Genomic DNA, 27,266 nt, shown 5'->3' with positions numbered 1-27,266 from the left:
TCAAAGCCTCGGTTCCTGCAATAGTCATGTGCTGCACCCATCTTTGCAGCCTGTGAGATTTTGTGATACGTGAAATGGGACTTTGGGAAACAGTCACACCTGAAGTTATCAATGCCACTTTTGAAAAGGAGCAGAAACATTATTCACTTAATTGATGCAATAAATCAGCAGGAATTCTGATTGGAGAGTAAAATTTGCATCATTCTTTGGGGTAGCCTATCGAGCTGTTGAAAAGCTGGGACTCTGAAGTTTTGAAGGAATAGCTCTTCTCTGATCTAGCTGGCTGTAATTTGATAGCAGAATTCTTGCTTTCTTGTTCTTTGTTTAAAATAACTAAATCTCTCTCTCTCTCGCGCGCGCGCTCTCTCTCTCTCTCTCTCTCACACACACACACATTGTTTTAATCACTTTATTGTTGTTACGATCTCATAACCCACCCACCTCCAAGGCCTGCCGAGTCCTGTGATAGGATATAAATACAATAAATGAATAAAAATGACTTTTTAATGGCTATTTTACTTCTCATTCACCTTTGCAAAGGCTAATTTGCTTGAAAGTTGGAGTATGTTTTGTTACCTGCCAATTGGACAGGGCCAATCAATATCTGCAATTGCTCAAATGTCAGGCTGCCTCTGCGAAAGGGAACAGTGGTAATGTGAGCTGCCTGGAGGGGGTGGCCTGCCATTTTCTTGGGACATTAGGCTGAAGGGCAATTGTATGTGAAGAAGACCTTTAATAGCCTCTCCGTAGATCAGGCTGTTCCTTCCACTTCCTGTTTACAGCAGTCCACGTCAAACCAGGCATGGGGTGTGTGGCATAGTAGGGGTGAATCCAGGCTGCTCCAAGTGGGGACGCCTCGGTGCCTGCAGTACTGCAGGTGACTCAGGCCAGTGAGCCAAGGGGCAATGCCGCAGAGGGAGGGGGCAAAGGCTCATCACCGCACATCCTCTTTCCAGGTGGCCATTCTGGGCTCAGGCAGAATATAGGGACAGCCTCTCTGGAGCAGACCATATCTTGTCTTCTGTTTTCTCAGCTCCCGGTTTTGCTTATTTGAAAGTGAGCCCCCTTGCCCACCCCAACAATACCTTGCTTAACTCCTTCCCCAGAGAAGTTCAGGAACCAGGCAGAGGGCCTTCTCGGTGGTGGCACCCACCCTGTGGAACGCCCTCCCACCAGATGTCAAAGAGAAAAACAACTACCAGACTTTCAGAAGAAATCTGAAGGCAGCCCTCTTTAGGGAAGCTTTTAATGTTTAATAGGTCATTGTATTTTAGTGTTTTGTTGGAAGCCACCCCGAGTGGCTGGGGAAACACAGCCAGATGGGCGGGGTATAAATAATAAATTATTATTATTATATTATTATTCATTATACACCTTTAGATGCCAGACAGAAATGTTCCTTTTTAACCAGGCCTTTGGTTGATCTGCTTTACATCCTATTCCCTTTTAAAATGTATTTTGGGGGGGGGGCTATTGGGTTGTTTTTATTTTAATTATGTATTTTGTGGTTTTATAACTTGATTTTATTCTATGAACCACCCTTAGACCCCCAGATATAGAGTGGTGTATTATTATTAATAATAATAATAATAATAATAATAATAATAATAATAATAATGTACTGTATTTTTTGCTCCGTAAGATGCACTTTTCTCCTCCTAAAAAGTAAGGGGAAATGTGAGTGCGTCTTATGGAGGGAATGGCGCTTTGCAGGAGAGGCGCTGTGCAGAGAGGGAGAGCTGCGCAGCGCCCCTTCAGTGAAGTGCCTCTCCTGCGAAGCAGGAGGAGGAACGGAGCCCCTTCTGTTCCTCCTCCCGCTTTGCTGAAGGGGCGCTGCGCAGAGACAGTGGCCAGCGCTGTCCCACAAGCAGTACATGAGCATCATAGCACCTCTAGAAACTAGGTGCGTCTTAGGGTCGGGTGCGTCTTATAGAGCGCAAAATATATAATATTTTATTAAATAATATTCAATAATATATATATATATTATTTTCCAACAGTGTGGTAAAACTTCTGCTCACTGCTGGAGCTGACCCAAATCTAGGAGATGAGTTCAGCAGCGTCTACGAGACGGCCAAAGAGAAGGGGCTGCACTCCCTGGAAGGTAACGCAACACGGTTTGTTTGTTTTTCATTTATTTATTTCATAAATAATCTATGCACTGCTTGATTGCAACAAAAACCTCAAAGTAGTTTACGAAAAGATAAAATAAAAAGTCACAACCATGCTTTAAAACATACAAAAGTTAAACTAGATTAATAATACCTCAATTTTCTAAGCATAAATAAACTCAGGACCACCTGCTGAACAATGGTAGACGATTCAGGATAGAAAAAAGAAAGTCCTCCTTCACGCAGCACAAAGTTAAACTAAGGAAATCTCTCCCAGAGGAGGCAGCGATGGCCTCTTAACTTGGATGGCCGTGAAAGGGGCTTAGACAAATTCATGGAGAATAAAGCTGTTCACAGCCACTGCCTGCGATGGTTATGCTCTGCCCTCCAGTAAATGCTTCTGAACACCAGTTACTGGAAACCACAGGAGAAGAGAGGCCTGCTCTTGTTCTGCAGTTCCGCTTGTTTCCCATAATGGGCATCTGGTTGGCCACTGTGGTGAGAACAGGATGCTGGGGTACATGGGCCCTTGGCCTGATCCAGCAGCTTCTTGTTACGTTCTCACATTGTCTGCAGTGGATTCCTGTACTCTGCAGACCACCGCATCTCTCCAACAGTTGCCAGGGCAACACTCCAACCTCAGGCCCAGCACCTTGCACTCCCAGCCAAGTAGGATGCAGAAGAGCACTCTTCAAACATCCTTCCAATTCCAGCATGCAAAGGACGGCCTGCTGCAAAAGTCCACAGGCTGAATGGCTCTGTCAAGGAGGTTAACACAATCGCCGTGGCTGGTTTTTTGTTTGTTTGTTTTAACCCTAATGTAAAATCTGGATCCTCAACTTGCAAAAAGAGATGGAGAGAGAAAAACTTTGCTCTAAGGAAAGGGTGAGCTCCAGATAAGCCCGGGGTTTAAACAAACAACTTTCAATGCCGGGAGAAATCCGTCACCTGATTCTGGAAATGTACCGCCTCCAAGCCATGGGGACCACGAACGGCTTCCTTGGGGAGGGAGTTTCAAAGTTGCCTGGGAACAGCCACCACTGTGAAGGCCCTCTCCTCCATCCCCACCAAGCATCCCTGTGAGGGCAGTGGGACTGAGAAAAGGGCCTCCCCTAAAGAACTCAGAACCCAGGCAGGTTCATATTAGGAAATACGGTCTCTCAGATAGCTGGGACCTAAGCCATAAAACCTTTGTGGTCTCTAATAATAGGTAAAGGTATCAGTAGGTAAAGACGTCTATTTTACCTACACTTGAGTATATATTGCACAATGTGGACCTAAAAGATGCCAGATTTCCCTTCCAGCTTACATCTTGCCTTCTCTACCTGTATGATCTGGTCCATACGTCTGCAACTTTCATTTCTGCTGCTTTTCAGACAACTTAAGGTCTTACACATTGCCTCATTTTTCTCTCTGGCAGCAGCAGAACGGAAATTTTGCAAAGGGCTTTGCTGTTCTCCAGCAGTGCCATTTCTTTGAATGCTAACCTGAGTTGCCATTTATTTAGGAAAGGCCAGTCAAGGTTAAAAGTCAGGGTCAGCAGATCAAATTTCAGAGCAAAAGGAAAAGAAAGACGAGTACTTGCAGGCGTGGGCAACAGGCTCTTCTCTAGCACTGAATGCAAAACAACATCTTAAACAAAGGAAAGCATCTTCCTAGACTTTGTTTACATCGAGAATATATCAACTAATGAATTAATTTGGTGGGGAGGGACTGCATCCTCTCCCTTTCCATCTATAAAACTTTTGGGCTGAGGAGGGGTAGAGTGAGATAGCTGGAGTGGAGGAAAATACAGCCACTCAGAAGGAAGTTGCATTAATTTTGAGGGTGGGGGTTGACATGTTTTATTAAAAAGAATAAATTCAGCTGCATTTTTTTTGAGAGCAAAAGAGAGGGAGGGAGAAAGGAGATTGTGCATGCGAGAAAGAAAAACTGCCTTTGTTTTGCAGGGTTATTTTTAACGATTTGCATATTTTGTGTATAAATATTTTTTTTTTTTCATAAAAGCATCCAAATCGGGGGAGCTGTGCGGCAGGGCCGCCACGCGCAAAATATATTACAGACATTTATATGGATGGCAGGGAGGGGAGATGGAGAGCTGAAAATTTCCAGGCTCCCCCGTGATTGATGGCAGGCGAGGCTCCCCTTGACGCTTTATTGAGTTTCCGATGATTATCTCTCGCGGAGACATTTTTTACGGATGACGGCCGAGCTGTCACGGCGGACCACGGGGGGAAAAGCAGCCCAACAATAATAACACTTTAATCTTTTTACTGCACTGCTCCCTAGTATCTCAGATTCATCTTCCCTGACACCAGCCACTTGATTATCCTGCCCCTCCCTGGATAGGCAAAGGAGAGCAGGGAAGCAAGCAAACAAACAAACAAATAAGCAAGCGTATCTCAACCCCCCCCCCCCGGAAAAAACACCCCCTACACAAAGCATGGTCATACAAAAGTCACACCAATTGCTACTTCTGTAGGTGTTGAGGTTTATTAGCAGTGATGCCAGACAGCTATTAATTACAATATTTTAGATGTGGCTCCTTTTATAACTTGGGTTTTTTGGAAGGCGGTGGTAGCAAGGCGCCGTAGACAGTGTTTGCTGCCGAGGAGCCGATCTGAGCGCCTGTTCCCTGATCCTGCTAAGCACTGCTCGCCCCAAGAATGGGGAGAGAAGGAAGGGCTCAACTTTGCAGGGATGCCTCCGCTGCAAAGCTCCTGAGCCAATTCCTGAGCTGGCTTAAGTGCCTCTGCTCTTCCCAGGAACCCCCTGGGGAAGGAGAGCCAACCAGAGATCCCTTCACCCTTCTTAGAATTCACTGGCTGTTGGGAGGGGGGCACTTGAAGGAGAGTCAGCCCACGGCACTTTCTCTGGTCTAACACCAGCGGCAGCCTTGCACAAGGGATGGCGCCTGGGGAAGAAATCACGGTCCATCCTCCAGACCGTTTCCTTGTTTGAAGAGCATCACAAGGGGCTGGGGGGCGTGGCTTAGTGGTACCTTGCATGGGTTGTGCATGGGAAAGGCAGTAAATCTGGAAGGGGCCTTGGGCAGCCACAGCGCTGGGCAGGGTGCTCTGACTTCGCTTAAAACAATTCTGTGCATTGTGTCCTTGTGTCTCTCTGCCCATCTCCCCGGTCCAGGAACACTAAAGTCTTGAATCGAGCAACAAGAAGCCTTTTGCCCCGGGGGATTTTAATAAACCACTTGGGTTCTTTTTATTTCATTCATTCATTCATTTAATTTGTATGCCGCTTTTCCATCCAAAAAACAACAACAAACCCATTCTCAAAGCTGCTTGCAACAAAGAAACAGGGATGCATTTCCTACGAACTCTGCAAAAACAATTTCATAATATCGTCGCGAAACAATAACAGCAACCATATCACAGCATAGCAAATCAATAGCATACAAAAAAACCCCACATTCTAATTCTAGAAATATAACAAGATTACTTAAAGAACATCATCATCATCATCATCATCATCATTATTATTATTATTAATTGAATTTGTATACCGCCCTATAGTCCCATGTCTTAGACCACATTTTCAGATCCGTTTCTGTAGCCATGAGGACTAGCAGCATTGATTTGATATCTGCAGTCTTCTGCTCAGCCTACAAAAACACATTAATTCCGTCAGATATTTGCAGAGCAACAGCAGAAGTATACCCAAATCTTTTCCTGGAGGAGCAGGCTTATCAGTGGCTATGCCATGGGTAGGCAAACTAAGGCCCGGGGGCTGGATCCAGCCCAGTCACCTTCTCAATCTGGCCCGCAGACAGTCCGGGAATCAGTGTGTTTTTACATGATTAGAATGTGTGCTTTTATTTAAAATGCATCTCTGGGTTATTTGTGGGACATAGGAATTCGTTCATATATTTTTTTCAAAGTATAGTCTGGCCGCCCACAAGGTCTGAGGGACAGTGGACCGGCCTCCTGCTGAAAAAGTTTGCTGACCCCTGGGCTATGCTCTGTCTCCACAGTTAGAAGCAACAGTGCTTCTGAATGCCAGTTGCTGGAAGCCCCAGGAGGGTTCTTGTGCTTGGATCCTGCTTGCAGGTTTCCCACAGGCATTTGAGAAACGGGCACTGGGCTAGATGAGCTCCCTTTGGGCTGATTCACCAGGACAATGCTTATGTTCCTCTGATGTCCCCTTCTTTGAGGACCACCTAGCTAGATGTCTCAGCTACTTCTCCGCCATCCATGATTCATCTTCTCCCCCTGCCATCCTCTCCCTTTGCAGTTCTGGTCACACGGGAGGACGACTTCAACAACCGCCTGAACAACCGGGCCAGTTTCAAGGGCTGCACAGCTTTGCATTATGCTGTGCTGGCGGACGATTACTCCACGGTCAAGTTGCTTCTGGATGGAGGTAAGGGAAGAGCCGTCATCACTGGTCATGGGGAGGGCAAGGGAGGCCAGTTGCCTGCTGGAACTTTGGGCACAGAATCTGATGACAGAGGCAGCATTTTTAGTCAGCATAGTTGTTGCACACACACAAAAGAAAGAAAATGGCTCACATTTTCTTTTTCTTTACATATATTTACTACATAGCAGGTATAATAACAGATGCCAAATAAAATAAAAGTAGAAAATAATGTCTCAAAGTAAACATAAAGGAACGATACGATAATCTTTATTGTCATTGTCCCATACAGAACAACGAAATTGAAAAATCTACATAAGACATTCAAAACCCAACAAGCCTGCTATCCCAGCTATCCCAACCTGGTTAGCCCCCTAAAAACTCTTATACCCCATTTTTAAATACAATATACTCCCATACAGACTCCTTACAATGTGTTTAAAACCAAAATCACACTTGGGTAGAAACTGTTTCTCAGGCGGCTAGTCCTAGTCTTTATAACCCTGGACCTTCTTCCAGAAGGCAGAAGCTGAAAGAGATTTCTGGGGTGCGCACTATCCTGCGCTATCTCTGCAGCTTCCTTATGGCACCTGGAAGCATAGATTTGATCCAAGGTGGGAAGAGTGCACATATTTCCATACCCAAATCAAAAATAATAAATTAATATCACAAGGTTCCAAGTAACATAATTAGGTTTATATTATCCTGCAACTTATTATTCCAAAACATTATTAAAAAATTCTCAATAAAGGCATTGTCTTGATGTCTGCCCTCTCAGCTTCTTGCCATATACGTAAGTTTAACCTTGCATACCACGCCCCAGATTTCAGTGGTCTATTCTCACATTTTCAAAATATTTAGTGGGGGCTCTGCTCTCCGGAGCCCCTGCATGGTGCTGCTTCATTGACTCCTCGTCTCAGCCTCTTGTTCAGTAGGGACTTGTGGGTGCTGGAGAAGGCAGGCAGGCAGGCCGACCTCAAGGAGAGGGGCCAGCTTCTGGTGCTCCTCTGAGCCCTGGCCCCACGGCACTGGGAGATTTGGAGCTTTGCATGAGGGGCTCTTTTCATGGATGTTTGGGCAACTTGCACGCCATTTTGGGGGGCTCCTTTCACGTGTGTTTGGAGAAGCTTTTAGTCAAACAGAAGCGAGGTGGGCTGGCGCAAGGGTCACGACCTCCTCTTTGGGGCTTACTTAGTTTAATGTGCTCGAGCCCACATTCTCGAAGCCTAGTTTCCCAGGGAGACTCCGAACCTGTGGCTTCCCTTTGTCCTGAATGTGGACGTCCTCCCGCCTGCCTGCCCGCCTGCATCCCCCAGTGCTAGTCCTTACTACAATTATCCCAGCCCCCCAGCACACACACACCCCCAGTGCATTCTTCGGATTTTGTTCCAACTCCATCGGAGTCTTGATGGTCTTTTAAAAGCTCGCTGCCCTTTGTGAAGACAATGTTGCCATGTGCTGTGCCTTTGACATTCGAGAGCTGGGCGCTTCCTCTGCGCCCGAACAGAACAGGCGCCCTTTGCCCTCTCCTTTACACTCTTCCCACACCTGCCTTTTTTCCAGAGTGCCCTCTGGTCTGCCCAACACTTCCTCCTCTGCTGGCCACTCTGCCCTCGGGGCCAAAGCCATTAACCACCCAGGCTCCCCGCCTTCCCTTAAACAGCCACCTCGTCCTTCAGTGGGGGTGGGGGTGCAGTCCCTTTCAGCCCCCGCGGCCTGGCGAGAGGCAGCCTCCACCTCACTCCATCGCCGTGGCCTTTGGCAGCCCCCTCGCTGAATCACTTGACCCTTCCTTGTGGTCAGCCTGTCCATGCCCAGCAGACCGCGAGATGCGAGTCCCCTCTCTCTGTGGGCCGCTCGCGGGCTCCTGACCTGCGCTGACACCACTCAATGGCCTGCGTGGGAGAAGGAGCGCCCGCCTCGCAAGGCACGTTTCAGGCTTCATTCAGCCCATTCCATACCCGATCGATCCTTGGGTTTTGTGTTCCTTTTATTGGCCCAAAAAGGGGCCCAAAGCAAGCAGCACGCGCAGGTTGGTGGGGGCTTAATAATGCACGCTGCCTTTTGAAAACGGTCGCGGCGTATTATTATGGGGCTTAAAACTTTCCTCCACCTTCTTGCTCTGGGGCATTTCGCAGCCAGAGAGCAGCAATCCTTGGTGATGGAAGGTGGAGGAAGAGGAGGAGGAGGGTAGCGTGCCCTGGTTCTATAGGGCTGAGTCCTTCCGCTTCTTCTGTGGCAATGTCCCTGTCCCTTGATGGAATGAATGGGGCAGCCAAAATTAGCAAAGGGGCGGAGCAACTCCCCAGTGAAGAAAGGTTACAGCATTTGATTTGGAACTTTTTCACTGAGAGAAAAGGCGAATAAGAGGGGACGTGATAGAAATTTATAAAATTATGTGTGGCATGGCGAGAACAGATAGAGAAAAGTTTTTCTCCCTTTCTCCTAACATGAGAGAACTTGTGAACATCTAATGAAGCTGAATGTTGGAAGATTCAGAACAGGCGCAAGTTAAACAGCCACAGGAGGCGGTGGTGTCCACCAACCTAGGTGGCTTTAAAAGAGGATCGGACTAATTCATGGCAGGAAGGACTGTCAGTGGCTAATGAGACTAATGAATTAGTCTAATTTTGATTAGTCTAAATCCACAGTTGGAGCCAGCCGTGCTTCTGAATACAAGTTGCTGGAAACAGCAGAAGAGGAGAGAGCTACTCTCATGCTCAAATCCTTCTTGTAGGTTTCCCATTAGGGCATCTAGCTGGCCGCTATGAGAATAGGATGCTGGACTAGATGGGCCATTGGCCTGGTCCAGCAGGCTATTATGTTTTTACCGTGTCTAGATTCTTTGGTTAAATAGGATAGCCCTCTGCTTCGTTGGCTGATTTAGTTTTTCCTCAGAAGGTGAAATACTAATTTCCTCATGTTCCTGATTACCTTAAAACAACTCAGGTGGTAGGTGTGCACCTAGAATTGTACAATGTGGAATTTGCCCTTGCATTCTCTGCTGTAGACACAGGCCTCTTTGAAGTGTATTTCCATGAATGGGCTACCCATCCCAGTGCCCTTGTCTCACCCCTGGCATTTGTGCAGGGCAAAAGGCAGCAAGGACCATTGTGTGTGGGCTCTTGCCCCAGCGCAGCGCCCGTCTTCGTCATTCGCAGAGCAAAAGACTGGTCTGGTCCAGTGATGCAGGTTAGGATGATTGCAATGGTGGTGTCTCATCAAGCAGAGCTATGGAGAGGTCAGGTGTGGGCACAGAAGGGAATGTGATGGAAGCAGCCCAGAGGACTCCTTAACAGGAACACAAACAACCCCCTTTGCATTTGCAACTCGTGAGTGCAAATGCAGAACTTACAAGGTTGTAAACTTCCAGTCTCCACTTCCAAACAGACCACAGGATTCTGGTTCAGAAGAGGATGTTGCGCTGGTCCCAGTGCAGTTGCCACTCTTCCTCCCACGTTGTGGGTTTGCCCTTAAAACAGAGGAGCATCTGCCAAGGTCCTCTCCACCCACCCAGTCCCTGCTTCTCTGTGCCTAGATCTCTCTCTCCCTTTCTCTCTCTCATCCTGCTCATATTTACAAGAGAATGTGATAAATTCCGTATTGATTCCTTCTGTTGCACTGTAAATTTTGCAAAAGATGATTAAATAGTGCAATAGAGTCTGCCAGCGCCAGGGCTCAATATGTTGTGGGCCGGCGGTATCGACCCCCCATATCTGAAGGCAGCGAGCTCCAACCCCAGCAGCCCCAGACCAGTAATTAAACTCCGGCGAGACCGGGATGTAAAAGCCAATCTTGTCACGGCGTCGAGGGCTCCAGCGTCCCGACACGGGGAGCGCAATAAGCGCCTGACCAGCAGCAGGTTTATGTCTGTGTCGAAGCTTTTAAGAATAGTTTCCCCACAGGGTGGGGAGCAAATGGAGCCCTCGGAAGTCTTTCTGGGCACAGAGGTTTTCTCACTGACACGACCATTTGTAAGACATTTAATAGCGCCATATAAAGGGAACGGGGCGGGGGAATGTGTGTGTGTGTGTGTGTGATAGGAGACAGAAGTCACTGACTCTTTTGCACTTGTTTTTTCCTTGCTGCACACACGGGGCCAAGAAGGTTCACACATTCGTGGCAGCATAGGAGAGGAGGAACCGTACCGCTGTTAAGTGGGGAGTGGGGTCCGCATGTCTGAATTCCCCCTCAAAGAAAGAAGTCAGTGGCCCTGGAAAGTTAGGAGGAGGGTCAAGCCCTAATTCTCCGTAACACACCGACTTTCCATGTGCCAGGCTATTTTTGACATTAGAGAGCAACAAGAATGTAAGAAGATCCTGGTGAATCAGGCCAAGTGGATCTTCTCTACAACATTTGACAGAAGGAGAAGTTATCCATTCATGTTTGGGTATCAGGCATCCTGTTCTCACAGTGGCCGCCCAGATCATAGAATCATAGAATCATAGAGTTGGAAGAGACCACAAGGGCCATCGAGTCCAACCCCCTGCCAAGCAGGAAACACCATCAGAGCACTCCTGACATATGGTTGTCAAGCCTCTGCTTAAAGACCTCCAAAGAAGGAGACTCCACCACACTCCTTGGCAGCTCTTACTGTCAGGAAGTTCTTCCTAATGTTTAGGTGGAATCTTCTTTCTTGTAGTTTGGATCCATTGCTCCGTGTCCGCTCCTCTGGAGCAGCAGAAAACAACCTTTCTCCCTCCTCTATGTGACATCCTTTTATATATTTGAACATGGCTATCATATCACCCCTTAACCTCCTCTTCTCCAGGCTAAACATGCCCAGCTCCCTTAGCCGTTCCTCATAAGGCATCGTTTCCAGGCCTTTGACCATTTTGGTTGCCCTCCTCTGGACACGTTCCAGTTTGTCAGTGTCCTTCTTGAACTGTGGTGCCCAGAACTGGACACAGTACTGCAAGCAGGAGTCTAACACAAGAGCGCACCCACTTCCTGTGACTTCTAGCAGCTGGTATTCAGAAACATCCCTCCAACTGTGGAGGCAGAGTAATAGCCTTCAATTGCCCTCTTCTTCATGAATTTGTCTACTTCTCTCTTGAAGCTATCCAGGTTGGTGGCCATCACTGCCTCCTGTGGCAGGGAGTTTCGTAGTTTAACTATGCGCTGCATTAATAAGTCCTTTCTTTTATCTGTCCTGAATCTTCCAACATTCAGCTTCCTTGGATCTCCACAAGCTCCAGTGCTAGAAGAGAGGGGGGAAACATTCCTCTGTCCAGTTTATTTCTTTAATTGATAACTCAAGAGCATATGAGCAGTGCGGCTGGATCAGGCCAAAGGCCCTTCTAGTCCAGCCTCCTGTTCTTACAGTGGCCAACCAGATGCCGCAGTGGTAAAACCGCAAGCAGGATTCGAGCACGGGAGCATTCTCTGGCAAATGGTATTCAGAAGCATTGCTGTCTCAAACTGCAGAGGCAAAGCAGAGCCATTATGGCCAGTAGCCATTGATAGCCTCAGGGGACTAATGTAGTCCAGCACCTTGTTCTCCTAGTGGCCAGCCAGCTTTTACAGTCTGTTCCACTTCTGGCCATTTAAAAACCAGCTCAGATGACAAAATCACACAGTACATCCAGAAAACTTTCAGATTCAAGCTTATATGAGGATCTAATGGGAGGGACTTTTCCAATTTGGGGCGCTTTTGAAAACCCTCTCTGAGTACACTCCTGCTGTGGGTAAAGTGTTGCAGTGATGCTACAGCAGAAAGAGTTTTCTTTGCCTTAAACAGCAAGGTAGCATAAGTGAAGTGCTTTGAGCATAAGAACCTAAGAAGAGCCTGCTGGATCAGGCCAGTGGCCCATCAGCATCCTGTCCTCACAGTGGATGGTCAGATGCCGCAGTGAGAAACCCACAAGCAGGATCTGAGCACAAGAGCAACTCTCCCCTCCTGCAGCATGAATTTGCCCAGTCCTCTTTTAAAGCCATCTGGGTTAGTGGCGACTCCTGCAAAGGCAAGTTCTGTAGTTTAACTACGCAGTATGTGAAGAAGTCCCTTTCTTTTATCTGTCCCAAATCTTCCAACATTCAGCTTCGTGAGATGTCCCCGAGTTCTAGAGCAATTCTGTAGTGCTATGTAAATCATGGTTGCTGTTATGGAAAGATTCCCTGAGATCTGTGACTTGTTGCACCTCAGCTTCAGAATGTAAAAGAGCCAGCACAAAGGTGTGGGCCCAGAAGAGGAGACCTCGGCCCTTTTGGAGGTGGCTTGAGGGTGCCCAGCACCCCAGGTGTCCCGCCCTTCTGAGCTCAGTTGTATAAATATTCCGGGAAGTGGCTTTCACCTGTCAGGCCCAGATGAGACAGGTGACACTTTGTCGTCGGCAGAGGTGATTAGAACCATGAGCTGTTGGCAGAGAGAGCTGGATTTATTGCGGCTGGCGCAGAGCTGCTGCTATCTCCGTTTTTAAAAAGCTACCTGTGAAGTATCTGTGCCGCCCCATATCAGAAGCACGTTTATTTTACTGGAAAAAGGGTGATCATGTTAATTCAATCACGGTGAGGCTCAGGAGGACAGGAGTCTCTTTCTATTACTTTAACTAGCCATGTAGAGCAATAAGGATGTCAGGGCTTGTCAGAGATGATGGCTGATGACACGGCGTCATCCCTTGTACGGCTGTGAAGGCGGCTTCCTCCTGGCAAAGGCTGGACTGGCTGTTTTGGGGCTTGAAGTCAGTCCTGCTGACGGTAGGTGACATTTCATGCACTCACACACTTCCAAAGTCCTACTGTGACTTCCAGAGAAGAAACCTTGCAGCCAGTTTATTCCTTGTAGCTGATGAATATAGTTGCTGCTTTGGATATCTTGCTCGCATAGCAATTTTTTTATTTCTCTGCTTTGGATATCTCACTTGTATTGCAATGAAAATGATGGCAAGAGGCTACTCGGGTCGATGGAATAAAGCAGCATTAGTGGGCTTTAAAAAACCAAGGGGACAACCACCTATGTGGTGGGTGGATGATCTAAAACTAACAGCTGGTCATATGTGGATACAGACCAAAAAGCAATTGGGGGAACTTGGAAGAGGCGTATATCCCCTGTAAAGAGAGAGGAAAGGGAGCAATTTTATCGTGGAAGGGAAGTCCAACATTGTTCTTTCTAGAATCACAGAGATGGGGTGCTGCAGGCAGCCATCTCGTCCCACCCCTGACTGCTGCAAGTGGGAGGTTGCTCACTCTGCAGAGTTCCACAGATGCAGGGGCACTGCTTTGAGTCAACAGGGGCAGTTGTGCATAGAGCCATAAGTCCAGATGGTGCAAACAGGGTGAAACAAAGTGACATTCTGCAGGGATCAGCAATCATATGAGAGCTGGTGTCACCCGGAAGACACTTCCTTCTTTACCCCAGTATTTGACACTGTTTAAGGCAGTGGGTGCTGGAGGAGACTCTTGAGAGTCCCATGGACTGCAAGAAGATCAAACCGATCCATTCTGAAGGAAATCAGCCCTGAGTGCTCACTGGAAGGACAGATCCTGAAGCTGAGGCTCCAATACTTTGGCCACCTCATGAGAAGAGAAGACTCCCTGGAAAAGACCCTGATGTTGGGAAAGATGGAGGGCACAAGGAGAAGGGGACAACAGAGGACGAGATGGTTGGACAGTGTTCTCGAAGCTCCCAGCATGAGTTTGACCAAACTGCGGGAGGCAGTGGAAGACAGGAGTGCCTGGCAGGGTCCAGGGGGTCAGGAAGAGGCGGACACGACTAAACGACTAAACAACAAGGCAATGGGTGTATACAAAGCCCCTCCCATCAAACCATGCCACATTTTTGCTATGGAGCAGGACCCCATGCCAAGTGGCACACGGCATCCTCTTCATCCCTCTTGATGACTTTAAAAGAGGATTAGACAAATTCATATTGCTGGCTGCTATCCATGATGTCTCCACAGTTGGAGGCAATGATGTATTCAAATACCAGTTGCTGGAAACCACGGGAAAGGAGAGAAGAGGATGCTGGACTGGGTGGTCCAGAAGGCTCTGCTTATGGAAGGAGGGAAGGAGCCAGACTCTGAGAGCTGCCCGTTGCTGTATTTTTTATGTAAACAAGAGTACCTTATTGTGAAATTTGTTGTCATTATATTAATTATTAACAATTGCAATGCCTTTCTGCACTACGGCAGCCAACAGCAAAATTATCAAGTACAAAATCAATACAAATACGACAAGCAACGAAGGCCAGGAGGAATTAGAACAGCAGGTTGCAAATGGGAGCAGCTATAAACAAAAATGCCACTTTAACAAGCAGCTGCCAACAAACCTAAGAACCAGACTCCCTTTTCGAACATGCCCCCCCCAACCCTCCGCCACAATGCGCAGAGATGGGTTTTGAAAGGGATCAGACAGAAACCCAAGGAGGATCGGATCTAGCCATGGGTGGGTCTGTGGGGCTTCCATGTTCAGAGGCAGTATACCTGTGAGTAGCAGGTAAACCAACTTGGCAGGGGGTGCTGGGGAGTCTTGCCTTTGTGGTGGCCTGTTTCCCAGGTGCTTCCAGCTGGCCACTGCCTGGGACCGAGGCTGCTGGACTTGCTGGACCTTTGGGCTGACACCTTTTCTCGCATTTGTATGCTGCCTCCTAAGACAGATTGGCACTCCTCCTGCCGCCCCTCCCAACTTTGTATAGGGGATTTGACAAAGTAGCATCCCAGCTGCAACCCCCCTGCCCCCCCAGTCAGCCTCTCTCTCTTTTGCACATTTTCCTCAAACCCACCCCCCTTGCCCTGCAGTTATTAACAAGCCAAAGCCATCCGGCGGAGCCGCATACATCCATAATCTCTTCCCTCAGCCCTCCGTATTGACAGTTATCTGGAATCTGAAGGAATTCAAGACAAATGATTAAGAGGATGGAGTTAATAAAATTTGAAAAATTGAGACCTGTCAGTCCGCTAAACTTTTTTCAATACCACCGACAGGAACATATTTCCCCAATGAGTGACCTTCTGCAGCTGCTCAGGTCCTGCGCTGCTGGGGTGGCGTTGGGAGCGAGCCGGCCTGCTATTTATCAAATATTATAAGCCGGGGCCTACTAATAATATGAGCCGAGCTGGGGAGCGCAAAGGCAGGCAGGCAGGCAGGCAGGAGCCTGGGGCGTTGCCCAGGTGTTGGTTCTCCGCCAGAGACAGCGAGTGGGAGGTGACAAATTGCATCCCATAACGGCTCAGGGAGGTTGGTGCCCTCTCAGCAGGCGTGTGCCCTGTGGTGGCACGGAGCGCAGTCCCTGCTCCTTGGGGCCAGCTGCCCTGACTCTGCAGAGGGGCTGAGGTCAGGCCAGGGCTCTGGGGGGGAAAGCCAGTGGCCACCCTCTGCAACGACAGCAATGATGGGTTAGCAAGTGTCTTGACACCCCAGTTATTTATTGAAGCATAATATTTTATTGCCGCCGGTACCGGAGGTGGCCATCGACCGCTTGTGTGAGCCTGGTTCTATCAATTATTGCAGCAATTAGTCAAGTCGTCAAAGCCATTAACAGGGGGATTAGGCCAATATTGGTTAGCCATTATTAATAGATCAACGGGAGGAAATTTAGGGTCTTCCATGAGGAAGGCAGAGCTGGCCTGGAGGATGCTCCCTTGGAGGGGCCCGAGGAAACTTCCTCCTTCTCTTCCAGAAGAGCGCAAAACTGTTATGTAAGAGAAAGAATTGTGCGTTAGATGCAGGTCACTGTCTCTTTAAAAGATATTGAGTGCCCAGGGCAGGCCGTATATAATCTCACCTGTTCTGATCATACTTTTTATTGGACGCGACAAGGCTCACAACAGAAATTACTCTGCGTTGGATGTTTATGGAGCGCATTTTTCATTCTGCAAGCAAATATAGATCCCTTTATGCCAGATGTTGGAAATAGCTAATCTCCCTCTCCAGGGTTCGTAGCAACAGATCAGCCAGTGCCAACAACGCCGTGACAAGGCGACAAGCAGAACACTGTTTCCGGGGTTTGGAAATTGCACTGCAGGCACCAGAATTCTACCACGGAGCTGCCTGTTGCTGCTCTCAAAGTCCATTTGTGGGATGTGCGCATAGGCAGCTGCCTTAAAGCAGCTCAGAACCTTAGTCCACTGAGGCTGGCATGGTCTTTTCAGACTGGAGGTCTCTAGCTGAGAGAAGCCCCCCTGCCATCTCTCTTGCTCAAGATCCTTTTAGCTAGAGGTTGAACTTCTGACTGCTTGATTCTGAACCTGGGACTTGGTGAGCAGAGCAATCTCTCAGCCACTGAGTACAATTCCCACTCACTCCGGGGTCTTAGTGGACACCATCTCTAAGGAAGAGTTATTTCCCCTTCCCTGCAGCCAGTAACGTGCTCTCTTACCCAAACAATTGTTATCCGAGGCCCTTCTTCACGTTCCCCTTCCATGGGAGGTCCAGAGGGTGGAGACAAAAGAACGTGCCTTTTTGGTGGTGGCTCCCTGCTTCTGCTGTCTGGGGTGCCTCGCCTGCCTAGCAGCAGGCAAAAACATTGCATTTTAACCAGGCCTTGGGCTCTTTACTATAGCCTTTTAGAGTGCTTTTATGTGATCTTTTTCATTGTAAGTTGCTTTGAGTTACTGTGGCAAAAAAGCAACTAATAAATAACAGTAATAGTAAGGCTCTTTAAAGGAAAAGTGATCCACTCACGATGAGCCATGAGTGAAAAGGTACAGAGGTGAGAGATTGCACAAGGGCCCTGAACGAAGAGAGTAAAGAGTGGCTAAGGGACACAGTCACTTTCACCCCTCCTCTTCCTGCCATCTTTCATTGTCATGTTGGATATTAGCAGCCCATAGCAGGGCAGTGTCCCACAGCAGAGGCCATGAAGCAAGAGCACCGCGCCGAATTGCGGCCACTCCAGCGCGGCTGTTGGAGTTCTGTCGGCCCTTGGCGGGAGAGTGGACAGCTTGCTTCTCCAATGGGGTGTTACGTTTGCCCCTGAGTTCTGCAGCTTCCTTTTGCCTAGGCCTCTTGTTCCTGGTGACACATCCCTTTTGCTGTGTCCTTTGACATCCATACGTGTCGCCGCTGGTGGCACATTGTCCCTTTTCTGATCAGAGCAAAGGTTAAAGAGGACCCCGGATAGCTCAGAGGCTGTAAGCTGCCCGTCATCTGACTCCATCCCACATGTTGAGCTCTGTCTTTTCCCTTCCAGGTGCCAACCCCCTGCAGAGAAATGAAATGGGGCACACGGCCGTGGATTACGCACGGGAGGGGGAGGTCATGAAGCTCTTGAAAGCGTCTGCAACAAAGGTGAGGATTCAAAGACTTGGCTCTCATGGGTTTCTCCCTCCCTCCTTCTCTTTCAGTGCCAAAATCCAGGGGTGGCATAGAAACTGTCCCAGGGTCTTGGCCTCAGAGAGAGTGTTGCGAATTCGCTCTGTGCTCAGCCGGGGATCAAATCATATTCAGGGAATGGTTTCTGCTGTTAATAAATCCCACCAAAGCATTTCAGGTCACCTCCAATGTATGCCTGCCTTCCTGTTCCACCTTTCGGAGAGGTGGGCAGCAAATAAAGGGGTCCGTTGCCCTGCTGTGCCAATTTTATGAAATTTGGGGATTGGGTTCAGGGGCAACTCAAGTAGATGCTGGGCCCGCGCATGCAATTTGAATGCATCCATGGCTCATGGGACAAAGGTTCTGGGGTCTCACCGAGCTGCTTTGGACGCCGACAGCTCCCCTGTTGCTTCTGCAAGAGGCTGGATGTGAATGGGAAGGGTGGCAAACAGCCGTGCTTGGTGCCACCTTCCTGGCAGTGCGTCCTGTTGTGCTGCCCTCAGCAGAGAGATGGGGTAGAAAATAACTAAACTTCATTATGCCAGCACTCTTCCTGTTGGCAAGTGCTATGGGTGAAGAGGGGAATAAACATAAGAATAACCCGCTGGATCAGGCCAGTGGCCCCTTCTAGCCCATACCACAGCCAGATGCCTGTGGGAAACCCACAAGCAGGATTTGAACACAAGAGCAACTCTCGCCTCCTGTGATTCTAGCAACTGGGATTCAGAAGAATCTCTGCCTCCAACTGCAGAGACAGAACATAGCCATCCGTCATGGCTGGTAGCCATCGAGAGCCCTCCTCCATGACTTTGTCTAGTGGTCTAGCTTGGTGGCCACCACTGCCTCCTGCAGCAGAGAGTCCCACAGTTTAAGTGCAACGTGAAGAAGGACTTCCTTCTATCTGAATCTTCCAACAAGAGGAGGGCCTTTGTGCCATTGCATAAAGGAATGACACTTGCCTCCATGCATCTCAGGGGGCTTCAGAAGGATGAGGAATTGGATGGGTCACAGCAGTCCTGAGCCTGGTCTTCCCCAGCCCTCTGGAAAATGGGCCCCCAGACAGTAGCTTCCCTTTTATTCCCTCCTCTTCTTCCTGTCCTCACCCTGCTACCAAGAGTCAGGCCCCTCTGTCGCTGTGCCCCATTCCCAGCCCAAATGTGTATGGGCAGGCTCTTGCTGTCGCCTTCTTCTTCTTGGGCAATCCCTCGTAGCCAAGCAAGATTGTCTTCCATAAACACAAGTTTTAACCATGAGTCCGTAAGTGACTGTGGAGGCCAATTCTGGATCCACACGTCCTTCCACAGTGCGGACATAGGTTTCCAGGTGGGAGTTGATCACAGTGAGGGTTTGCCAAACGTGTTGCTGTCACCACAACCATAGGGGCTCTTTCGCTTCCAGCAACGGTCACTCACTCCGATGTTAATATGCTTTTGCACTGCACAAGGTGGCAGTTTCCAGGGCTAGGGAAGAGGAGCTTGTCCATGCGAGTTCTGCCAAGCATGTGGCAACCTACCCCCTCGCAAGAGATGGATGCTGTTGGGAATGAGCTGTTGCTGGAGGGAAGCCGTTTGAAATTTTTATAAAGGAAATGTCAGGAGTTGCATGCTTAAATCTCAGCAAGGAGAAGGGAGAGAGAGAGTATCATGCTAACTTTAATGGGTCTCTGGAGCCTTCCTCCATGAAGCAGAGCTGCCCTTTAACTAACTTTTTCTCCACAAAGCCTTTGGATGATGAGGGGGAGACGCACAGATCTGCGCAGAGATGGGTCTTGCTGAAGGAGGCGGCAGCGGGTGCATAAAAATCTCGTGCTCTTTGGGGCTGCTTGGTGATGAATGTGCAGCTGAGGGGGATGTGGTGGCAGAGGGGTTGCCAGTCCTGCTTTCCAGCCCCGCCGAGAGTCTTTGAGAATTTATTGCTCATTTTGATCACTGCTGCAGAATGAATTGGTGGCACTATTAACGGGACAGACACATCCCATCGATTTTATTTACATATGCTGGTGACAAGAGCAACAAGGAGTCTTCATATGTGAAATCAATTTGTTTTTAGGAAAAAGTCTCCTGATCCAAATGGCCTGCTTCTTGTGAATCAGAGCCACCAGGTCAAGGCTGGAGTGGGCCAGCTAGCAGCTAGGTTGGCTGTTGGGCCTTCCTCCACCCTCTCTCCCAGTTTCCACCACCAGCTAGAAGCCGTTAGCAAGCCTGTCCTCAAAGGACATGGGTGCTCAGTGGGCACACCCCACTGGCGCAATTCCCATTTCAAAAGTAGATTCCCAAATACTTTTGTGAAAAGGCCATTGCACCTTCCCTCCTAATCGCCAAAGCCTCTACTCTCTCCAAATCTTCCCGTAATTGGAGCTGTGACTGGGAGGGGTGCCAGCGTCTTTAATGAGCAATAAAAGGAAAAGAACACAATTACCTGGCTCTAAGAAGGATCCCGCTGTAGACATCTCAAGGTGAGGCCTCCTGGCAGAACTCATGGAGCATATTTCCAGTTGTAATACTTGGCCTGGCACTCTGGTAAACTCAGGAGTTTGATGGGACAGGTTGGTCCCACCTTTTGCACAGTGCAAGGAAGCTGTCTTGGAAGGTTCAGGATGGAGAAAAGAACTTCACACAGCGCAAAATTAGACTATGGAACTTACTCCCACTGGGGACAGTGATGGCCACCAACTTGGATGCCTTTAAAAGAGGCTTAGACAGAATCATCGAGGAGGAGAGGGCAACCTGTGGCTATTACCCATACTGGCTATGCTCTGCCTCTACAGCTGGAGGTAGCTTCTGAATGCTCGGGTCCTGCTTGCAGGGGCATTTGGTTGGCCACTGTGAGCAGGTGGCTGCTGCTCTAAATTTGTGGCTGCTTTGCAGTGGGCCTGTGTTATTGTTCTAGTGTGTGTGTGTAAAATATGTACATGCATATAATATTTTTTACTTCAGACATTTTTACACCACTTAGCTACATCTCTTTCTTACTCACATCTCTCAGCATGTACATGAAACAAGCCACATAAAATGAAACAATAAAACCATACAATTCTTTATCATAATACTGAACCCTTCCTAAAAATGCTTGCTGGAACAAGAACATCTTCGTCTTGCTGGAGTTCAGCAAAGAAGGTGCATTTCTAATCTCAGTTGGGAGGGAGTTCCACAGGTCTGAACCTAGGACACTGCATGCTTAGCTTCTAGTAGTTAAGAGCTGTGTCCACGGGGGACAACTCCCCACAAGATCTCAGTGATTAGGCCGGGATATAATACAATACAGTGGTACTACGGGTTACATACGCTTCAGGTTACATATGCTTCAGGTTACAGACTCCGCTAACCCAGATATATTACCTCGGGTTAAGAACTTTGCTTCAGGATGAGAACAGAAATTGTGCAGCGGCAGCGCAGCAGCAGTGGGAGGCCCCATTAGCTAAAGTGGTGCTTCAGGTTAAGAACAGTTTCAGGTTAAGAACAGACCTGCAGAACGAATTAAGTTCTTAACCCGAGGTACCACTGTACTTCATTGTTTACTGTGCACCACTTTGTACACCTTGAATGGAAAAGAGGCATTTACATTTCAAGAAATTAAATACAGTGGAACCTCTAGTTTCGAACTTAATTCGTTCCAGAGATCCATTCTTAACCTAAAACTTTTCTTAACTAGAGGTGTGCTTTCGCTAATGGGGCCTCTTGCTGCTGCTGTGCCGCCGGCACATGATTTCCATTCTCATCCTGGGGCAAAGCTCTCAACTTGAGGTAGCTCTTCCAGATTAGCGGAGTTTGTAACCTGAAGTGTTTGTAATCTGAGGCGTTTGTAACTCGAGGTACCACTGTAATAGCCCATGCCTATGCAAATTTACCTACAGGTAAGGCACACTGGAGCTTACACCCAGGTAAATGTGCATAGGATTGCAGCCAAAGTTGGGTGTTCTGGCTGCAACCGCAATGTCACATAGCAGTGAGTTCCACAGGTTGTTTGCGCATTTTGCAGAGACGCTCACCCTGGCTAGACTGTTGGTTTCAGCATCTAACTCTTGAGCCTCTGCATTTTGAGAAGAGTCCTGTTCCTAGAGGATGTAAATTAAACACAGACAAAAAACAATCTCACTTCAGCAGGCAGATGGAAAAGAAAGGCCGTTTCCTTGCTGAGGCAGCCCTTTCTGGGGCTTTGCCCACTCTTGAGCTTTTGTGTAGCTCTCTCCCCCTTCCCCCCGCCTTTCCTCCGGCCCGTCAGTCACATCCGATAACATATATATTATGGCAGAGCTGCTCTTATGCATTATTTTCTTTTCAAAATGTAAAGAAAGAAAAGGCAGGAGGAAAAAAATTGGCCTATATATTTGGAAAGACATAGATGTATAGATGGGGCCGGAGTAGTTTGAGGCTGGTGATATATACGGAGCCTGAGGGAGCGACACCATTGGCGCTCTGGATTCAATCCAGCAAGTGCCGTCCCACTGGGATCCGCAAGGAAGTTATTGCTCCATTTTGAAGCATCAGGACTGATGGGGTGTCTCAGTTACAGGGTAGACAGATAACAGCAGCCAAAATTGGATTGGTTGCTATTTATTTTTTTTAACTTCTGTCAAGGTCACTACCGTAACAGGAAAACACCAGAAAAGCCGGTGGACTGCGCTGCTGGTTTCTCAAGCAGTGGCTTCTGCTGCCGCTTTTGCGACAAGAGCCGGTGTGGGCTGTGCTGCTGAGTAGGGGGATCAGACCACGGAGGGTGGTCCAGCTGGTCCAGCGTTCTCTCCCCACCCACCCACAATGGCCAGTGTGACGGTGACAGCCCTCTGCTGTTGCTTCTCCCCAGCACCTTTTCTTAGAATCCGAGAATCGTTGAGTTGGAAGGGACCCCAAGGGCCATCTAGTCCAACCCTCTGCAATGCAGGAATCGCGGCAGATTCTTCCAGTGGCCCTCGAGGTTTTCAGACCTACACCCTTGTGCAAATTAGTTGAAACAAAGCCTGTTTTCTATCTTACTCGTAATCCTGTAATCAAAACAAACACGAAAAGTCATTATGGTGTCGGAAGCCTGCAGCCAATAGAAGGAATGATGTGCTCGCCACAATATATTGAGGTTTTACGAAAGAGAGTTATTCCAGATCTGGAAAAGAGGTACACATCAAAAGCGGTGAAGGAATTCAGGACAGAGCAGCAAATACAGGTATTTGATTGACCAGGGAATTCCCTGGACATAAATCCCATTGAGAATTTGTGGGCTGTATGCAAAAGATGCCTCCGTTCTGTAGACTGTATGACTGGAGAAGCTTATTCAGGCGCTGGTTCAAGTGTGGTACAGGGATCCGAAAATCAACAGTGACTGTTTGAAACTATTAAACTCCATGCCAAACCGTGTTCAAATGCTGCTTAAAAATAGCGGAGGTCATATCTGTTACTACACATGTGTGTACAAAGTACACATATGTGACTTTTGTACATTAACTACATTGTTTGTTTCAATTAATTTGCACAAGGGTGTAGGGCCCATCTTTAATTGAAACATGCACTTGGGGACCCACTTCTTTATTTTATTTTTAACCACATATTTGTATCTTGGATCAGTCGCCTCTCACCCTCCAGCTGAAGGCAAATGCTTTATTTTGAGAAATACCACTTCATTTCACATGCATCTGAAACTGAGGAGCCTTCCCTTCCCCCTTCCATAAATCTCAAGAGACACTGTTGGAGAGAGAGTGTGGCCACCCAGTTTGGGTAAAGGTAAAGGGACCCCTGACCGTTAGGTCCAGTCGTGGCCGACTCTGGGGTTGCAGTGCTCATCTCGCTTTACTGGCCGAGGGAGCCGGCGTACAGCTTCTGGGTCATGTGGCCAGCAGGACTAAGCCGCTTCTGGCGAACCAGAGCAGCGCACGGAAACGCCGTTTACCTTCCCGCCGGAGCGGTACCTATTTATCTACTTGCACTTTGACATGCTTTTGAACTGTTAGGTGGGCAGGAGATGGGACAGAGCAATGGGAGCTCACCCCGTTGCAGGGATTCGAACCGCTGACCTTCTGATCGGCAAGCCCTAGACTCTGCAGTTTAACCCACATAGTGGGCTAAATCTCTTAATTTGAGGATCATCAATGCAAGGCTGTGTAGTAGGGAAAGGTCAACTTACTCCCTGCTCACCTGCTTCTTCCCAGTGCCCCCCCAAAAGCCAGTGTACCCCTAGGTCTCTCTCTGGCACATAGAGAAACTGCTCTAGAAGAGAGGCCCCCGGTTCCCTTCTCTTGCATGCTGGTTTTTAACCCCAGAACCCAGCGATGGCACCAGGTTGGATAGCTTTAAAAGTAAGAGCTGTTTGACAGTGGAACGGACTCCCATGGAAGGTAGTGGATTCTCCTTCCTCGGAGAAGTAGGATGGCCATCTGTCATGGACGCACGTAGGGTAGGGCATTTTCAGCCACCCCAGGCTTTTTCTGTCTCTGTCTTCCTTCCCCTCCCTCCTGGTTTTCTGCTGCACTTTAAAATGCCCCCTCTTTTTTGGAGGGTCTGGGGTGATTAAGCTTTTTTTAAATTAAGTTCCCACTGGTTCATTTTTGTGACCTTTCTCTGCCGCCATGGATGCAATTCTGATTATTTTCCTTGCATATTCATTTTACATGTGCGTCTGACTCATGTTTGCTAAAAGCATTGGATGTTCGGTGGGCTATAAATGTCTTGACATGGATAAACACGTTATTCCTATACCCAGCTAACCTCACGGCAGGTGATAGAGAAGATTCTTGCATGGACATCCTTACAGCATAGATGTTGGGATATCTTTTTAAGAGAGCAACTTCTTTTCCTCTCCACAGTTCCAGGAAGAGCAGCGCAAGAGGGAAATAGAGGAACGGCGAAGGTTCCCGCTGGAGCAGAGACTCCGGGAACATATCATTGGCCAGGAGAGCGCCATAGCAACTGTTGGAGCTGGTAAGATCTGGGGCTCTGATTTGATTAGCCTTCTGCTCTGCAAATCCTGCAGAGAAGCTGGAAGGGGGTTAGTTAGTGTGTGTGCACCCACACGTGTGTGTCACATAAATGTTATGCCATAATTTTATTTAGAACGTGTGTGTGCACAAAACAGTCAAGAATACCTTAAGCTGCAAAGCCGAGAATTCCAGCTTTTAAAAACTTTTATTCTTGTTTGTGGAGAGTCGCTTTTTTAATTGCTGGGTTTTTGGGTTGTTGTTTTTTTTTTCTTTGCCTAAGATATGAAATCCAGGAAAATACAAGGAATTTTGTCACCAGTGAAGGTCTGGGCACCATTGTGTGTTGCAGCTGCCTACAGCTGTAGCACATAACCCTGCAATTTGGCATCTGGCACAGAATTCTGACTCCTGAAAATGTCAGAATTTGTATCTGGAAAGAAAAATGGATTTTAGATCCTAGGATTGCAGGAATAAGCTTGGGAAGTATGTTCCTCGTGAAATCACAGACGCCATGGGAAGGACACGGAACCAGGGGTTTCAGTTCCCTTGGTCTGCAAAAGTGGACCAGATGAGAGGAATGAAACGAAAGGTGGAGCCATAGCGTGGTGGTGGCCATGATCCTTTGGCCAAAAAGTTGGGGACAATAAGAGTTGGAATCCAGATCCTCCTTAGCATCCTCAACGTCCTCTCAAACGGAACCATTTTTTCAGATGATCTCTTAGCCACACTGAATAGAGCAGTATTAGGAAAGGAAGCTCCTCTTATTGCAGTGTATAATTGCTTCAGCCTTTCTTGCCATAGCATTACTTGGCTGGCTTTTATTCCAGATTGGAGTTTTTTAAAGCAATATACACACTGCAACCGATAACAATAATAATTAATAATAATAATAATAATAATAATAATAATAATAATAATAATATTTATTTGTACCCCGCCCATCTGGCTGGGTTTCCCCAGCCACTCTGGGGAGTTTAAATCTTTCTCTGTGCATCCCACTCTGCTGGTGAGAGCAGGGTGTGCATTGTGAGCAGTCCTTTTTCCCCTGGAAAAACAGGCGCTGGTACTCACCATGAAGTTACTGCATTAAGTGCTACACTTTTTAACAACAAGGGGGGTGGTACTGCGTTCCCCTGAGTACCCCTGGGGGAGGCACTGGTTGTGAGAGACAGGACTGTATGCTGTGTGTATACCTTGAGATAGCAAAGAAAGGACATTTTTCCTCCCTGACCTGCTAGTTTTCTGTGTGCAGGCTTTCTTCTGTTCTGCTTTGTTGCAGGGGGGAGCGTTCAGTCACCTGAACCTCCCGCTTCCAGGCAGAAGGGGTACAGGGCACGCCCAAATTAGCCACTTTATTCAGAGCTAGGCTTTGTCAGTTTTGCAATCCATTACAAAGTTTCTCATGGGTCGCCTTCCAAGAAAGAAAAACTTTTGTCTCTGGATTGGCCTTCAGAGAATGCGGCAGAGTCACAAATAAAGTTGAAATGTGGGGTGGATTCCGAGTGTCTGCTCAGCGCATGCCCATCCTCGGGACCCAGAGGGTGCTGTTCTCCCAAATAAAGTCACTCTATGTCCTGGAGCCTGTCACAGGAGACAGGTCCCTCCTCCAAAACAGAGAGATCTTTGGAGCTTGGGACTGCAATGGGAGGCAGAAACAATGCGAACGACTTCAGGGCCTCGGAAAGTATCTCTCTGCCCTTCTCCCGGAGTCCATTGTGTAGTAAATAAAGAATATTAAAACTCTTTGTCAACCTCCTGTTACTGAAATCTCCCCCTGTTGCGTTTGCGAGACCATTAACGGCGATAAATGGAAGGAAGGGGATGTGGGCTGTTGAAGCCTCTTTTTATATTTTAACTGTGGCCAAAGGCCAGGCTGAGGAGCCCCCAGAAGGCAGAAACTGATCCTAAGCATGTCCTAATGGGCAGTCCTGCCCCTGCTTGAGTCAGGGATGGTTCACACAACCTACTCCCTGGCGGGAACCTTCCTCACAGCTCTGCAGCGAGCCCAGCAAAGGCCTCTTTTGGCCTGTTAATATGAGTCATGAAAGACTGGAGGAGGGAAGTTGAGTACAAGTCCGGCTGGCCTTCTCATCGCCGGAAATCCCAGCTCCCAGAACCTGCAGCCCTCCAGAGGTTTTGGACTACAACTCCCTGCTGTAGCAGATCGGGGAAAGCTGAGTTTAATGTAGAACAGAGTGAGCTACATTGACATGTCACCTGGCTTTGGACTCTTGTCTTGGATGAAATAATAGGAGCTATTCAATATCCCTTCCAGTTTATTGATTTGGGGGTTCCTTCCAGTTTAATGATGGAGGGGAAGGCAAGCAAACTTGTGATGAGCTTGAAAATAAAAGGGGCCGGGCCTGCGAAACCACTGAAGAGCCTAAGCGAAGCCCTTCTTGGTAGAGGTCGCTGTTTACGCTGCCTCACGGCTGGGATGAGAAGAATGAAATCAGGGGGAATGAATATTGATGTGCGGATTTGATAAATTTGAATAATTTGTAATGATCGTATCCTTCATGTTTTCAGTGCATGAGCCTTCCTGGGCACTGCACAAAGATCAAATTAAAGGCCTTGTGCCTTCAGGCAAAAATAGTGCAGAAAGTGGCATTTTTCTGGCAGCAGAATTT

The 27,266-nt window shown here is 48.0% G+C and overlaps 1 protein-coding gene across 2 annotated transcripts in view; it reads left to right on the top strand.

Annotated features, from left to right (window-relative positions):
• Nucleotides 1–27,266, top strand: part of CLPB (ClpB family mitochondrial disaggregase) — a 72,262-nt gene that overhangs the window by 18,201 nt on the left and 26,795 nt on the right. For both annotated transcript variants that reach the window (XM_083609798.1, XM_083609797.1), the window contains exons 4-7: nucleotides 2,001–2,104; nucleotides 6,360–6,488; nucleotides 17,611–17,708; nucleotides 24,523–24,637. In XM_083609798.1, the coding sequence (XP_083465924.1) occupies nucleotides 2,001–2,104; nucleotides 6,360–6,488; nucleotides 17,611–17,708; nucleotides 24,523–24,637 (446 nt within the window). The remainder of the gene's footprint in view (nucleotides 1–2,000; nucleotides 2,105–6,359; nucleotides 6,489–17,610; nucleotides 17,709–24,522; nucleotides 24,638–27,266) is intronic.

This window comes from Podarcis filfolensis (genome assembly GCF_964270895.1).
Source record: "Podarcis filfolensis genome assembly, chromosome: 4".
Taxonomy (NCBI): Eukaryota; Metazoa; Chordata; class Lepidosauria; order Squamata; family Lacertidae; genus Podarcis; species Podarcis filfolensis.
The sequence above is the reverse complement of the archived record's forward strand: the minus strand, read 5'-3'. Positions and strand labels throughout refer to the sequence as shown.